General features: G+C 45.3%; 1 protein-coding gene across 1 annotated transcript in view; it reads left to right on the top strand.

Annotated features, from left to right (window-relative positions):
• The first annotated feature begins 34 nt into the window (after positions 1–34).
• The window catches only part of EIF4EBP2 (eukaryotic translation initiation factor 4E binding protein 2), a 47,667-nt gene continuing 30,357 nt past the window's right edge, over positions 35–17,344 (top strand). Inside the window, exon 1 of the mRNA XM_069240372.1 lies at positions 35–342. Coding sequence (XP_069096473.1) covers positions 210–342 — 133 coding nt within the window. The 5' untranslated portion in view covers positions 35–209. The remainder of the gene's footprint in view (positions 343–17,344) is intronic.

The following is a 17,344-nucleotide window of genomic DNA, read 5'->3' as shown; positions in this document are numbered from 1 at the left end:
TCTATGCCTCTCGCTGCCGCCTGCTTCCTGACGTGGGATCTAGCTGAAGGGCGGAGGAGAGAGTGAGCGAGGAGGTGGTGGCGGAGGTGGGAAGAGAGCTGGGTGAGAGAAAGGAGTAAGTAAGGTCCCGTAGACCACCCCTGACAGGGAGTCAGACCTAGCAGCGCAGACCTCCGCCCCAGAAGACAAGCTCTCAGCACAGCCCGGACATGAACACTGGACACCACTACAGCCAGAGCAGGGCCATCCCCACCAGGACCATCCCCATCAGCGACTCAACGCAGCTACCTCATGACTATTGCACCACGCCCGGGGGCACCCTCTTCTCTACCACCCCTGGAGGTGAGGGTTTGTTGGTGTGACTGAATGTTTGAAAGGGGTTGCAAAGGGCGGTGCTAGAGTGGCCCATCTTGGTATGCAGGGGAGGGGTCAGTTGGCTTTTGCACGAGTATTAATAACATTGCGTGGGAGTGGCTGGCTGTGCGGGGTGCAGCACTCGTGGTCAGGACTAGTTGTGTTGAGTACTCGTTATGTCTGCACCTATGACCCTTCGCTTACGGCGGCCACATGTGGCCTACGTTAAAGGACACATGGTCTCTCAACGCATGTGTCCCCAGCCCTTCGAGGCACGCCGTTTCTCGGTCCTAGTCGTATATGTTTCTTCGCCAATTAAGTGGCGTACCAAAGGTACCATTCTGTGCGCCCTAAAGCTAGTAAGCAAAATCAGCGTCCTAACTTCGGTAGTAAAAAAAAAAAAAAGCGGTTCTGCTTTAACTCAGTATGCCATTCAGACCCCTGGGGTTCATTTTCTTGAACAATATTATATGCATCTCTGAGGTTGCAGAGCGTTGGGTTGAACCTCTCGGCTTGTGGGACACATTGTCTTGCAGGCCGTCTGATCCACTTTGGATTGAACGTCTGGCGTTTACATGTGGCCATGACGAAGAACATTTAAGTCTCTTAAATGCATTTTCTTTAGTTGCCTTTTCATTTTAGTGTATGTCGTAGTTGTACAACCCTCGCAAACGGAATATACTAGTCAATGTACCAAAGCCCTGCGGTGTAAACTGCGTTTAAGTTAGTGATCCTGCAGAAAGTAATTGTAGGGTAAATGTTCTTACGAAGATTTTTGCACAGTTGCCCTTTGGCCGGAGAGAAAGGTGTGTAGTGTTCATTAGATCCATGCTTTACATTTTATAATAATAAAAAGGGAATGTCCTTTCTGGGGTAGTAGTAATTCGTGCCTAAGAGGCCGAGGTGCTAGCCGCTGCTGTATTTAGTGCTGCTTGTGGAACCATGTGTACCCTGATTTCTACCAGACCTTCTGTTTGCACCCCTCCATCACCGCTGAAAAAAAAGCTCAGACCAAGGCCCGTGCTTACATCCCCCAAGACTAGTTGGTCTATCTACTTGGCTTAGCGCGATCGAAAGGAGTTGGTGCGGTATTTGTAAACAAATGCGTAGAAAAGAGAACCCGTGACTGTTTCGCAACGAGAGGAGGAGAGTAACTTTTTTCTATAACGGCAGCAACGTACACTGCATTTCGCTTGTTCTGTATTCCAAAATATTTTAAGGTAAGCAGACTTCGATTAGTTTTTAGATACCTTTAGTTCGTTAGCATTTCTTGTAGGTATACTTTACTTTTCAGTACGTGTGAGAAGTTATGAAAAAATATACGTTGTGTTGGGAAAAATACACGAAAAGTCCTAATGAAAGCCCATCATCAGGCTCCGCCCTTTTCTTGGGATGCCAATTCCTAGAAATGCTCTCGCGTGAGGCATGCGAGGCCAAGTGTTGGACGTTCTCTCTCTCAACCTCCTCCTCTCGGAAACAGTGACGCCGAGGGGCATACATGTTTGATAAAAGAATCACTGAATTTGCACCGACTAACAGCGTTTTATTTTTTGAAGTGCCAGCCTTCTGGGGCTTGAATGTAGACTGCACTTCTGCACAACAGAATGCGGAAGTGCATGTTTTCACACGTTGGGGAGTAAAGTCCCCTAACTTGTCTTTACCTTTTTTTTTTTACATATCTTTTTCAGCGCACTTTCGTGTACTTTATATTTCGTTTATTGGAAGCAATGTCCATTAGTCTGTAAAATACGTTTTATCCCTTGAGAACGAATGGACCAATCTGAAAAGCAACGTGGGTTATGAGTGTCCAGTGACCATATTAACCCGGCTTTTAACTTAGTTTCTATCTGATACCTGTTCAGTAATTCTGATCAATCACCACTATCCACACTCGAAACCCCACATCTTCTAGGTTGTGTTTTTATGACCATCGTAAATATCTAAATTTACTCAGCCAGGAGGACTATCAAATGTTCACCTTTTTGTGAATGTGTAATAAACTGTTTTTTTGAAGCCAAATGCTCTTCCTGTGAAACCGCACAATATACTGGGAAAAGTAAGGGAGACCAGAAGGAAGGATTACATTAGACAGTGGCTGTAGGTAATCTTAAAGGTTGGTGCTAGTGAGTTTTTAGCCTGATTTTGCAATTGTTGCATATGCCATAGTTGAAAGTAGAGCGCCTAGCCACAGGTAGTCATTGGAGATTGTTCAGACAGAAACAGAACCTCGACAGAGAAGGTCAGTAAGTTGTCGGTACCAGAGCTTATAACAAGCTGGAAACAGTTGATCCAGTGGAGGAAATCCTAGGTACACATAGTGGCAGTAGGTGAGTCATGAATCTGTCAGTCCGGATCACTGCAAACCATGCATCACTATGAAGAAATAGGAGTATTTTTTGTTAAGCATACTTCGATTGGAAAAATACTTAACTTCTGATGGAGGAGAGTAAGATCCTTGTTACAAGGAAATCCTGGTATGGAATTTAGCAAACAGATGAATGTAAACACAGATTGGAGTTTGTAGTTGGGTCCCCGGCTGGAGAGAGACTATCTCTGCCCATATTGAACACCACTAGTCCTCAAAAAATGTTACCAGACCTGCAGGTTTAGTGACGTGAATAATCTTCTTGACCTAGCTGTAATGCTCTTGACCCATAAACTCGTCTCAAACTGTGTGATCTTTGGCAAATCATTTTTCTCCTTGAATCAACTTTTCGTTCATTACACATAGGAGAGCACTTTCAAATTTCTGAGTTCAGCATGTCTGCAGTACAAGGAACTCCTGTTTGGTTTAATAGGCTAAACGTTTGTTACATGTATAATAAAATATAGCCCACCTGTGAGGTACACGTGAGTCTGAACGTGCCTCCTAGTTGGCTAATACCATTGTCATCAGGATGTTGCAGAAATGTTTCTCAGGTAATATTTAAATTCTTAATTTTCATAAATATATTACTGAAGCACGAAGTGTTGGGGCCCTGTCGTGTACAGACATTTTCCATTGAAATGGACACACACCTTCCCACCACATTGTTTTACTGATTAAAAAATCTCTCTATCTCACCTGGGGAAATTGGGTTTCAACAACTATTTATCTTTAGCACACCACCAAGCAGAATGTTAAGATCCTATCAAAAATCTCACTTCAGAATTACAAAAAAGTTTTTCTAACTACTGAAACATATTTTGAAATATTTGTACAGTTCACTTGCAAGCTATTTTTTTGTTGTGTGCCCAGCATGATTCTAAGGTAGTTCACTTTACAAAATCCTCTAACTTGCAGTCAGAGAAAGTAAACACCAGTCTTGAGAATAAAAGAAGCAGCAGTTTGTAAGCTGATCATAATAAAATGTTTCCACCACACGTAAGAATTACAGAAATGTGCTTAATTAGTGCTTTCCTAATTCTGATCTATTTTGAAAGATTTGCAACATTTTTTTGTTTTCCAGAACAAAAAACATTGTACAGCCTTCTTCCAGAACACCACTAGGACCCAGCATGGTTGTCAAAGAAATCCTTTCACTTTGAAATCAGAGAAATAAAAGTAAACACCAAGCTCCCTTGGAAGACAGAGCCTTACATTTGACCCCTGTCTTTGAATGAACAGCAGAAGAACAACATTTAAAGGCCTGTTTATAGAAAGCAAGCACTTGTGGAGGAATACAGTAACTAGGCTGTACTCCATAGGAAGGACAATGGCATACTGAACAGCTTAAAACAAGATCAGCTAATAGGAAACAAGCAACTGTGAGTTACAACCCACAAAAGCCAATGGTAATCAGTTATGGAATGCATTCCCAGATAACCTTTCATGAATTTCAGCAAGAAGTCTTTGCAAACCAGACAGCTGCCCTGTCTGGTAGGCTTCAACCTAACAAGATTTTAAGGCAATCTGTATTGCTCATCTAGTTTCTGGCGTGGAGTGTGGTGGATTGGGGAGAGTGGAACGGAGTGTGGTGGATTGGGGAGAGTGGAACGGAGTGTGGTGGATTGGGGAGAGTGGAATGGAGTTTGGTGGATTGGGGAGAGTGGAACGGAGTGTGGTGGATTGGGGAGAGTGGAACGGAGTGTGGTGGATTGGGGAGAGTGGAACGGAGTGTGGTGGATTGGGGAGAGTGGAACGGAGTGTGGTGGATTGGGGAGAGTGGAACGGAGTGTGGTGGATTGGGGAGAGTGGAACGGAGTGTGGTGGATTGGGGAGAGTGGAACGGAGTGTGGTGGATTGGGGGGGAGTGGAACGGAGTGTGGTGGATTGGGGGGAGTGGAACGGAGTGTGGTGGATTGGGGGGAGTGGAACGGAGTGTGGTGGATTGGGGGGAGTGGAACGGAGTGTGGTGGATTGGGGGGAGTGGAACGGAGTGTGGTGGATTGGGGGGAGTGGAACGGAGTGTGGTGGATTGGGGGGGGGGAGTGGAACGGAGTGTGGTGGATTGGGGGGGGGGAGTGGAACGGAGTGTGGTGGATTGGGGGGGGGAGTGGAACGGAGTGTGGTGGATTGGGGGGGGGGGAGTGGAACGGAGTGTGGTGGATTGGGGGGGGGGAGTGGAATGGAGTGTGGTGGATTGGGGAAGATGGGGGTACATAGTGAAGGATAGGAGAGGGGTAGGTTGGGGGGGGATCAGTGAGGGTGTAGGCTGGAGTGCGGTGGGGAAGATTGAACTGGAGTGGATAAGTTTTGTTTGGAGTAGGGTAGATTAGAGTGTGATCGATTGTATTTGGGTAGATGCATTTTAGTGGGTGAATTGGGGTTGTATGGGTTGGAGTGGGGTAGACATTTGACTTCTGTCAGTATCTGAGTGGAGGGATGTGGAGTGGCATGTTGTAGAGTGGACTGGAGTGGCGTGGAAAGGTGTGGAGTGGCATGTGGAGTATGCATGATGTGGTACTGCACTGCCATTACAGAAACACATTTAAATTGAAATGACCTTTACATTTGCACAGAAATAGTTTAGTGCACACAAACGATCATGTGTGCAAATATCACCTACTGTATTGATGTGTTTTGGTCATATTCAAATATTTGTTTCCACCACACCTCAAAATTACAAAAAAGTACTTCATTTGTACTAATTCTGATATTTTCTGAAACATCAGCACAGTTGATTTTTAGGTTGTAACTTACCAGTTAGTACAGCTGTATGATTTGCTCAAGACATCTTGGAGGATTTTCAGAAAGTTGACCCAGGAGTGCATTCCACCCGTTGATTACCATTGGCTTTGTGGGTTGTAACTCAAATATTTTGGCTTTTAATTTGCTTTGGGCTATCCAGCTTGAGTTCTTCCTTCCCTTTTCCCAAATCTTGTTTACTGTATACTTCCACTAACTCGCTTTTTGTAAATAAGCCTTTAAATCTTGTTCTTATCTTGTCACATTTACTACGCATTTAAAGACAGAGGTCAAATGATGGGTCCATTCTTCCTGCAAGCTTGGTGTTTATATTTCTTTGTCGGACTTCAAAGTGATTCGATTTATGTGACGATGTTGCTGGATACTGGGGATAGGAAAGAGATTTTTTTCCCTAGTACAAGACAACATGTAAATGAACGGTGTAAGTATTGCAGAATATACCAGAATTATAGAACGCACGTTTTTACTTCTGAAGTGCTGGAACAAAATACTTAAATATGATCAAAATGAATCATTTAACTAGGTGATGCTATTTTAACACATTTACGTCTGTGCACTGTATAGTTTTATTAGTAAACCTGTATATCTGTGCCAGTGTAATGGTCATATCAATTGAAAATGTTTTGCGTGTCATGGCAGTGTGCTACCACACCATGGATACCCCAATGTGCGACACTCTACTCCATACCACTGCACTCTGCATCACTCCACTTTACACCATTCCACGCCACTGCAGTCTGCTCCACTCCACTTCAAGCTACGCTTCTCTACTCTACCCAGTACCACTGTACTCTGTACCAGTGAACTCTTCGCCACTGCACTCTACAACACTCCACACTACACAACTCCACTCTACGACACTGTACTGTGCCACTCCGCACCACTGCACTCTACACCACTTTATGCCATAACTCTGCCCCTGTGCGCAACTGTATTCTACCCTGCACCCCTCCACTTTAAAACAATGTACTCTGCCACTCCACGCCACTGCAATTCACGCTACTCTTAACTACACTCTACTTTGCATCACTGTACTCTGCCACTCCTCTCTACACCACTGCACTCAGTCTACTCTGCAACGCTGCACTCTCCGCTACTGAACTCTGTGCCCCTCTCTGTGCACTATTCCTTTTTACGCCACTGCACTCTGACTCTGCACTCTAATGGTACTATACTCTGCTGTGTTACTGTATTCTGCAACACTCTACCAACTGCACTCTGTGCGTCTTGACTTTGCGCCACTCTAATGTATGCCACTGCATTTTACGATGCTCATTGTACGCCACTGAATTCAATGCCACTGCACTCTACGCCCCTATACTCTGCAGCACACTATGTAGATTCACTAAATATCTGTCCTCATCTGCCACTCCAGTGTATGCCACTCTGTGACTCCATACTTTGCCACTCCAATACACAACACTATGCCACTCCCCTACAAAACTCCACTCCAGTCTGAATGGCGGGAGAGTAGTGTCTGCCCTATCGATTTTCCAGTCTAGTGAGATTTAAACCCACAGGACTAGGCCGCCCAGCAGTAGAAGGCTTTGCTTCTTATTTAAAATTAGGAAACCTGTCCTATAAATTGGGCATTGGACCATGTGTTTGGAACATGATGGTGTCATAGGAGTCTGTCTATGCCCACCCTGCTTTATCCATTAATTTGGAATGCAGCCCAGCAGTGTTCCAGGTAAGTTCTCACAACTGCTTGGGCTTCCTCATAGACTGTATATTAATGTCTTTGAGGTATTTTGACCATTAGTGACACCCACTAAATCAATGGATATATGATCAGCGTTACCAGGAACATTTTGATAAAAAGGGAGGGACTAAAGTCAGTTGACCAATTTCTCCCAGTCTTGGGTGCTTGTGTTTCATTTAAGGGAGGACCTGACCTGGCACTGCTTGCTGCACTGTCTTCTTGGAGCAGTTGTGTATTTGCTATAATGATCCCTTGTGCACTGTGCCACAGAAACCACTTTACATCTAGCTGAGGAGCCCCAATCAGGGAGAAACCAGGCTTGAGTTGCCAGGGCTCTGGTTGAGGGAGAGTCTGGTGTGGCAGTTGGTCCTGGTCTGTCACTGTTGGAGCAGGGTCAAGACTGATTTGCACATGGCTGGGTCCAAACTGAGATGGCATGGTTGGCAAAAGAACCATGGGTTGGAATATCTCCAGCTTAATCTTTTGTTTTCTCATTGGAGAACTATTTGATTCTATGATATATATTGGAAATCCTCTATTTCACAGCAGAAAACCCTTTTCCTTAAGGACTGTACCAATGTTCATGCACACTGTATTTAGTTTAGTCAGTGTATCTCTGCCTCTCAACAATTTGAAGAGGTTCCTCAGTAGTTGAATGTGGCCTAAATCCATAGCTCCAACGATCCACATATCTCTGCATATCCAAGCCTGTCTTAAGTGTAGTTTGTGTCCCTTCTTTAATTATGCGAGCCATCTTTTCCACAAGTCTATTTTATAGAGTACTATAAAGGGACAAGGTAAATGCTCAATTTTACATCAGCCAGAGATATCTGCATACTAGTAGAAACAAACTCCAACAAAAGGCACTGACCAGTGAAAAGGAAGAAAATAAATGACAACGAACCCAACCAATTGTAATGGGCAAGCTAAAAGCTCCTTTTTAAAAGTTTTTATTTTTTATTGCTATTAGCGTTTAGAAATACTAGATCCTCACAAGCAGCTGTGCACATGCAGTGTCTCAGGTAGGACCTAAAAACAGGAGGTACTTCCCTAGGGATGGTTCTCGTTATATCCTCGTAATATCCTCATTGTAGGAAGCTGGCCTAGTGTGTGGTGGATACCTATGGTACGTACACCTTATAGCAGGTGCAGGGTTCCCCTGTTAGTGAAATGTAGGCAGTGCCTAGAATCCAGGGTCTCTAGGGGTAGCTGTGGATATGAGCCAAGGCTTATCTAGGAGACGTGCAAAGCTCATGCAATACCACTGTAGTCACACAGAACTTAAACACATGAAAGAAAACACTCCTTGTTACAAAATAAAGATACTTCATTTTAGGGACACAGTTACCAAAAATACTAGATAGGAAGTAACCCCCAACAGGAGGTTAAGTAAACACTAAATATCTACACTAGTAATCAGAAATAGGCATAATTTGCAATAGAAAATAGTGCAATATAAATAGACAATAATAACCCTAGGGGGAGCCCAAACCATATACCCGCCCCCGCGACCAGAAATAAATTTCCCCAAACCACCAAAAGGACTAAAAATAAGAATGCAACACCCAGACAAGACTGCAAGAAACCAGCGGTGGATTCCTGAATAGGAAGACCTAAAAAAGAAGGGGACTAAGTCGCAGACGTGTCCGGTGGTGGCAGGAGCCACTATCCACCCGTCTGTTTTGCAGGTGTTGGTTGACGGTAGGACGAAGATGGTCAGCAATGCAGCCCTAGAGTTGAAGTGTTCCTGGAGGATGCAGTAGACATCAAATGCTGGATGGAAGATTGCAGTCTGTCTGTGGTTTGATAAAGCCACCGACAAGCCTTGGCGAAGACGAGAGTCGTGGTAGAGGAAAAGTGGACTGTCTGGAACCAGCAAGGCCCATGATGACTCAACCCACGGGGTAGTCTCAGGGGACCGCCAGCAAGGCAGAGTCCTCGGAAGAAAAGGCAGCCCCCGCTGGAGACCCAGTGGAAGAGGACCAAGGAGTCGCAGAGGAGCCCATGTAACACAGCTGAAGAAGGGTTCCTCGCCACAGGAGAAGCATACAGAGGGCTGTGCATTGAAGGGAAGAGTGCTGGGGGCAGAGGCTACACGGAGCCTGATGATCCCTTGGAGGATTTGCCAACAAGCCTTGGTAGCTGCAAGAGACTCTGTGCACGGGGTAACTGTCCTGTGTGGGATGGCAAGGGCTTACTTTCACCAATGTTGGACAGCTGGCAGAGAGGACCAAGGGGACCACTCCAGACCATCACCCGTGATGCAGGATCCAGGCAACTCAGGATGGAGGAGATCCACGCAGCCAGTTGTTGCAGTTGGTACCTGCGGATGCAGTTGAGTGACTCCATCACTCCAAGGGAGATTCCTTCCTCATTCTCTTGGTGACTGAAGACTTGCTACCCTCATAGTATGCACAACCGGGGAAATGTTGCAGAAGCTGGAAGGAGCCGTGGAAACAATGTTGCAAGCAGCGTCTTTGTTGTGGATGCAGATTGTTGGTTCTTGGAGGGTCCAGTCGCAGTTCCAGGGGCCAGAAGTCGAAGTAGAGGTTGCATAGGAGTCCTGCTGGAATCTTGCAAGCCGAATTAGAGGACCCACCCAAAAGGGAGGCCCTAATTAAGCCTGGAAGGGGGGGATTGGTCACTGAGCTGGCTGACCACCTATCAGGAGGGGGCTCTGACATCACCTTCTTGACCTGGCCACTCAGATGCTCCCAGAGGCCTCTGCCCTCCTTGGATTCACGATGGCAGAATCATAGGACCCTCTGGAGGAGCTCTGGGTACCATCCCTGGGGTGGTGATGGACAGGGGAGTGGTCACTCCCCTTTCCATTGTCCAATTTCATGCCAGAGCATGGACTGGAAGTCCCTGAACCTGTGCAGACTGGTTTATGCAAGGAGAGCACCAAATGTGCCCTTCAAAGCATACCAGTGGCTTGGGGAGGCTACCCCACCCAAGCTATGTAACGCCTATTTCCAAAGGGAGAGTGTTACCCCCTTTTCCGAAAGGGAATCCTTTGTTCTGCCTTCCTAGGCCTAAACTGATCAAGCAGCAGGAGGGCACAAACCAGTCTGAGGGGGTGGCAGCAGCTTGGGGTGCTAGAGAACCCCAGAAAGCTGGTCGGAGCAATGCTGGAGGTCTTCTAAGGAGCCCCCAGAGTGCATGGAATCCTACTTCCAATACTGGCAATAGTATTGGAGTACGATTCTGACCTGTTTGATATCAAACATACCTAGGTTCGGTGTTACCCTTATGTAGCGCGACATAGGTAGTGACCTATGTCCATTACACACTTAAAATGGCGTCCCTCTCTCACAAACTCCTTGAAAATGGTGCTGGAGTTCGTGGTGGCACCCTGCCCTTTGAGCCACAAGGGCCTACCGTATGGGGGGACTTAGTGACCTGTAGTGAATAGGGTGCATGCACCCTTTCACGCAGGCTGCAATGGCAGGCTTGCAGATACTTTACACGGGCTCCCCATGGGTGGCATAATAAATGCTGCAGCCCATGGGGAGCCCCTGGTGCCCCAATGTCCCGGGTAGCATATACTGGGCTCTTACAAGGGGTTACCAGTATGCCAAATGTGGGATGTGTGGTCAAAGCAACCAAATTTGAAGGGAGAGCGCGTAGTCACTGGGGGTCCTGGTCAGCAGCATCCCAGTGAACACAGTCAAAACATACTGACAACAGGCAAAAAAGTGGGGGTAACCATGCCAGAAAGATGGTACTTTCCTACACTCATTCTTCAAAAATGAAATTATTACTTTCCTATGGGAGAAAATTCAATCATATGGCTATTACTACTTTGACATGTATTTCCATTCAGACCTCCTGTAGAGCAATATTGACACTTTCAAATTCAGAGTCAAGACAAATATCAATAGGACCCTTGTGTACTGTGATTAACCAGACAAAACATACCTGTACAAATTCAACAAAAATATATATTTATTCATCAAACTTAATATCCTGTTTTCTTCATGTTTTTTTTATTTTTATTAAATTGGTACATTCCTTGTATGTCAATTCGGAATTTACTGGGTTTGTTGTTGCAGAATGTCATTCTGATAGCAAGCCTCTTTTGTAAGTCAAAACCTGTGAAAGACTTTTTAGAGATATTCGGGAAACTTCCCTGGGAATGCATTCTGCCAGTCGCTTACCATTGCCTTTGTGGTTTGTAACTCACATTTTCTGGCTTTGTTTGTTGGCCTTATTTGTTTTAGCCTTACCAGCTTTTGTATGTCTCTCCCCAGGAGCAAAACCATTTCACACTGCCCCCCCCCCCCCCCCCCAACCCTTGTATTCTTCCAGGAGTGCTTCTTTCTGTAAACAGGCTGCAAATCTGGTTCTAATTGTCACATTTGCTGTGCATTCACAGACTAGTCAAATGTCAGACTCTGTCTTCCGAGGGAGCTTAGTGTTTACTTACCTTTCTAGGACTTCAAAGGGATTGAATTTATATGACAATCTTGCTGGACACTGGGGATAGTAAAGGGCTTTTTTTCTAGCACACAACATATAAACTGTACCAGTATTTCAGAATGCATCAGAATTTTTTTGTTTTTTTAGTTCTGAAGTGTGTTGAAAACAAATATTTTAATATAGTCAGAACAGATCAGTGCACTAGCTGATGTCATTTCCACACACAATTGTTTGTGTGCTGTATAGTTCTGTGAAACTGTTTGCGCGAATGTGATGGTCATTTCAATTGAAACTGTCTGTAATGGCAGTGACTATCATGTCATACTGTCTTCGTCCGTGCGGCTCTTCGCCACGCAACTGCATTTTGCCCTGCGCCACTCGACGCTACTGCATGCCTTTCTACTCTGCACCAATCTGCTCTAAGCAATGCATTGTACGCCACTACACCACTTCGTTCTAAGCCATGCCACTCTGCACAGCTCGACTCTGCATCACTGCAGTCTATCTGTACCACTCCACTGTACACCAATCTACTGTATGCCACTCTAACCTATTCTGCACCATTTCACTCTACACCACTTTACTCTGCCATTCTGATCTACTTCACTGTACTTTACCCCTTTGCCACCTCCTTCCACTGTACTCTATTCTACTCTGCTCCACGCCAGTGTGCTCTACACCACTGCATTCTGACACTCTACTCTGCAACACTTCACTCCACCACTGAACTCTGTGCCACTCTTCTCACTAATGCTGCCTCTGCCAATGCACTCTACGCCACACTGCTCTGCATCACTCATTCTGTGCCACTGTGTTCTGCAGCACTGCACTGCTCTGCCCTTTATGCAACTCACTCTGCAACACTCTAATCTGTGCCACTCTACTCTGCACCACTGCACTCTATGCAACGATCTAATCTATGCTGCTGCATTGTATGTCACTGAATTATATGCCATTGCACTCTATGCCGGTGTACTCTGCAACACTTTATGCCAGTGCAATCTTAAACCAGTCCACTCCGCTCCGCACCACTCCACTCTGACACTCAACTCCACTCTCGCCATTCCACTGCACGACACTCCATGCCACTTTCCTCTGCTACTAACTTTTAGCCATGCAGAACAGCAGCCACACTGGTGTACAACATGGACCAAAACACATTGGCGAGGCCAATGGCTCTGGCATGGGCACAACCTGCTGCCTTTGCCAATACTTGTTACTTAACTGTAAAGGAGACATTAGTACTACCTTCCAAGTTAAACACATCTTAGAAAATGAAATGAATATCTGTGATGGGTGTAGCCAAGAATGAATAACACATCCATTAAAAAAAAATAGTCAACCACAACAACCAAATATTGCAAATGATCCTTTGGGATATAGTGAAGGCCCAAAGTCAACACCAGTCTTTTCCCAGAGGGCAGCACACAGTGGCACAGTACACAAATGAGTTTGCCACTAACTAGTGCTTCTCAGAAAGTAAACATTCTCTCTAATTTCCCTAAACCACTCCACGCAGGTCTCCATTCGCGGCCACGAGTAAAACCTGTTAAAAACTTTATCAGGAGATGTTTCCAAGTGCCTCGTGCAGCTAACAGGAAAGTCCTGCAAATACCACAAGGAAGCCACAAAATTATCTCCTTAACATTAGGAGAAGGTTAAACACCTAGTTTGTTTACAATCTACTGAAAAACAACCCTCCGATCTGTTGACAGCCGAGATCTGAAACCAACTCTTTTCTAGATACTTTGGTACATTACACACAACTGCATCATCTAAGCCAGTGGTTCCCAACCTTTTGACCACGGTGGACCCCCCACTTAGTCATTACTGGAAGCCAGGGACACCCCACTGAATCATTACTGGAAGCCGACGACCCAGATCTATACATAGTCGATGATTCGAACAACAAAATAGTACCCAAAAAATACACAAGCCTTCCATCAAGCATACAATACAGTGATACACATTCTATTTAATTTGTAAACAAATAACATATGTATTTTTATTTATTTCATGGGAAGGTTAGAGCTTTTTTTAAATCAATTAAAGCCACACATTCATTTAGTGTATTCTGTATGATGCACCTGCACCGCTCCCACAAATCAATTTGAAGATACTAATTACAATTTTAGCCTCCTATTTCACGTTCTGTGATATTTAAAGTATGTTTTTAAAAATATCAATTATGTTTAGCCATTTTATTTATATACACTTTTCTAAGCAGTTGCAGAACTCCTGTGGAGGCTTTGCAGACCCCCAGGGGTCTTGAGACCGAAGGTTGGAAACTACTGATCTAAGCTACACCAAGCCCACTCTTCGGCAGCCACAATGTCAACACTGCTGAGCTTCACCAATCCAAGCTACAGTCTCACTGTTCACACTACCATTTTTTATAAGTGGGCAACCTGTAATTGCAATTTACTCTGGTAATCTGCAGAATACTCAAATCATATTTCCGTAGCAAAGTCACCAAATGCATTAGTCTTGTAGTCCGTTTACCTGTACCTTTCACACAAGTCAGACCAAAGGTTTGTATTCGCTCATGAATAACACTAGAACATGCCTTCAGCCCAAGTGCATGCTGACACCTTTCACTTGTGCTGTAGGGTCTTTTAGGCATCTGAGTGTAGCAGAACCAGAGGCAATATTATGCTCCTTCCTACTCACCCTCTGATAAAAGTGACTACCCCCAAAGCAACATTGCATGTAAACCACGGTTACGTTGCATGCTGATTTGGACTCCTCATGCTTTCACAACTGGTGTTTTAACTATCAGTTCATTAATATCCTAGAAAATACTCCCCCCAACATACATTTTTATCTTCCTTTGTGTTTGTTTTAATATTTTAATGATCACTGAAAATCCACACACACACATCTCAAATAGCCACACATCCCCCAAAAATGATAACTAATCCTTATCTTTGATCAGCAGAACATTGACAGTTTCACTTATCAAATTATACTTTGTCCTGATCTTTTCTCACTGGTTATAATGTGCCCTAAGAAATCAATCTACTTAAGCAGGCAAAAATGTATTGGTTTTCTTCTGCACTGTCAAGGCCCTAATCATTTTGATAATAATGTATATGTTTGTGAAAAGCATTTACATAAGTAACCCAAAAGGCAGTTGGTAATACTTGTACAACCAAAATACAATAACGGATGAGGTCACGTAGTGACACTGAGTGCCACATAAGCTGCCTGTAAATCTATAATCCAACAAAAACCTACCATGGCCCGCTTGTCCTGTATTTTGAGTAGTGGATGACACTCTGGCGCAGTATTCTCACCGAGAGAACATAGAATGACACAAGACTCACTGGTCTGTCTTTTTTTTTATTTATTTATTTTTTATGATTATCTGAGAAGACCCACTTGGACACATGCACAGGTTGAGTAATTTCCTTTACAAACGTCTTCACCAACTTGTCTTTAAGATCCTTTGGAACGCAATTGATGCCCAATTTGACACCTTAACCACCAGACTAGATGGCATGGGAAATAGTCTTGACAGACACCAAGCATGACTGGCGGATGCCGAAGAGCGCATATCTGGACTGGAGGATGGGTCCACGAAAACTATGAAGAGGCTGGAGAAGGTGGAAGCTTCGCTTCGAACAGTAGCCATTAAGAAGTAAGACCTAGAGGTGAGAGGCCGCAGAAACAACTTGTCCATCGCTGGTATTGCTGAAACTAGGAACACCGGCAGAATGGACTTCTTTGTGAAGGGCCTATTGTTGTATCTTCTAGGCAGCCAAAATTTGACTACATTTGTTGAGTGCACCATTTGCTGGGGCTGCCTCCAGCGCCTGGGGCCCTGGCACGGCTCATCATAGCGCGGTTACTTAATTTCAGAGACCGCAACATGGCGTCTGCCTCGCCAGGGAGAGTCTACTATACTTGCAGTCCACTGCCACTATCTGGTTTAACCGGTTCGGTGCCCAGGATGAGGTGATCTCTTCCAAGGCGCCGCTTCCCCGGTGCCTTGGCCGAGATCACCTCGTCCTGCTATGGGCCCCTGGGGGGAGCGCTAGCGCTCCCCCGATGGCCAGGCACCCCCCTCCCCTGGGCAGGGATGGGAGGGGAATCGCTTCCCCTTCCACCCCTGATTGCCCCCCCCTCCCCCCTCCACCCCCCAGTGACCCTCCATGGCGTCTGATAAAGTCAGCAGAGGCGTTCCCTCCGGCGCTGGAAGATCAGCTTCCAGTGCCCGATCGGAGGAGAAATCCTGAAAGGAGAGGAAATGCGATCGGGCAGCAGAAATGCCACTAGACACCAGGTTTTTTTTTTTTTTTTTTTTTTTTTTTTTTTTAGTTATTTGAAATAAGGGGAGCGGCCCCTTGGGCAAGGGTCGCTCCTCAGGGGGCAATTTATTTCTTGGCATTTCTGCCCCCTAAATTATTAGGCTGATCTGCCCCGGGGAGGGGGACAGAAATCCCAAAAATTATCCCTGGTGTCTAGAAATCCACTAGACACCAGGGATAATTGTTTTTTTATTGTTTTTTAAAATATTTTTTTATGTTTGGGGAGCGACCCCTTAGGCAAGGGTTGCTCCCGGGGGGCGGCAGGGGGGGCAAATTATTAGGCCATTTCTGCCCCCTCCCCCTGGGGGCAGAAACCACAAGACACCAGGTATTTTTTTGTTTATACTAACGCATAAGGGGAGCGGCCCATTTGGCAAGGGGGGCAGAAACCTCTAGACACCATGGATTGGTGTGTGTGTGTGTGTGTGTGTGTTTTTTGTTTGGAGGGGGCAAGGGTCTCTTCCCCATGGGGGCACATTATCGTTGGCCATAACTGCCCCCCCTATTTTGGAAGGCCAGTCTGCCCCAAAGGGGGGGCAGAAAGCCCACCAGAGAATTTTTTTTTTTTTCTTCAAAATAAGAGGTTGGGGGAATGGCCATACCCCCACCCCAAATAAATGGGGCCAAAGTTGTGGGCAATTACCCCCGATCCACACCCCGGGGGGGACAGAAAGTCTACTAGATGCCAGGGAATAAAAATAAATAAAAGAAAATAGTGGGGTGGTGGCTACCAACCAGTATGGGTCTGATTATGCCCCCACCCGAACTGAAGGGGCTAACAGTCTTTCAGCTCTCCCCGCATACTAAAACATCTTATCCCATGGCAAGCAAGAGGACATTTGATTATTTTTGGTTTTTGTCTTACATTTGGGCCATGAGAACTTGGTAACTCTCAAAATCGTCCCACTTGGAATGGTGAGGGCTGCACTTTTTTTTTTTTTTTTACTTTGGGACTCTGCCATGTAGAAAAATCCACAAGACCTAGACACATCTGAAAACTAAACATCTAGTTGATTCCAGGGTGGTGTGCTTCACATGCACCCTTTCCTTCCCCAGAATGCCCTGCAAACCTGAAACTTTGCTGGAAAGCACACATTTTTCCCACATTTTTGTGATGGAACCTTCCGGAATATGCAGTAATCCACAAAATTCCTACCACCCAGCATTGTCTCATCTATACCGATAACATTTCGGCTGCACCCGTGAGCCTAAAAATGTTTTTTTTCAAACTGCCCTTTTGGACCCACTTTGGTTCCCCCTCAGTTTCGACGTGTTTTTGGCTCTTCCCTGTCACAAACACTTGGCCCACCTACACAAGTGAGGTATCATTTTTACCGGGAGACTGAGGGGAACGTTGGGTGGTAGGAAATGTGTCCCGTGCAGTGATCCCACACAGAAATGTGGGAAAAATGTGATTTAAAAAAAAAA

Source organism: Pleurodeles waltl, chromosome 6 (assembly GCF_031143425.1).
Source record: "Pleurodeles waltl isolate 20211129_DDA chromosome 6, aPleWal1.hap1.20221129, whole genome shotgun sequence".
Classification (NCBI taxonomy): domain Eukaryota; kingdom Metazoa; phylum Chordata; class Amphibia; order Caudata; family Salamandridae; genus Pleurodeles; species Pleurodeles waltl.
This window is presented reverse-complemented; position numbering and strand designations above follow the sequence as displayed.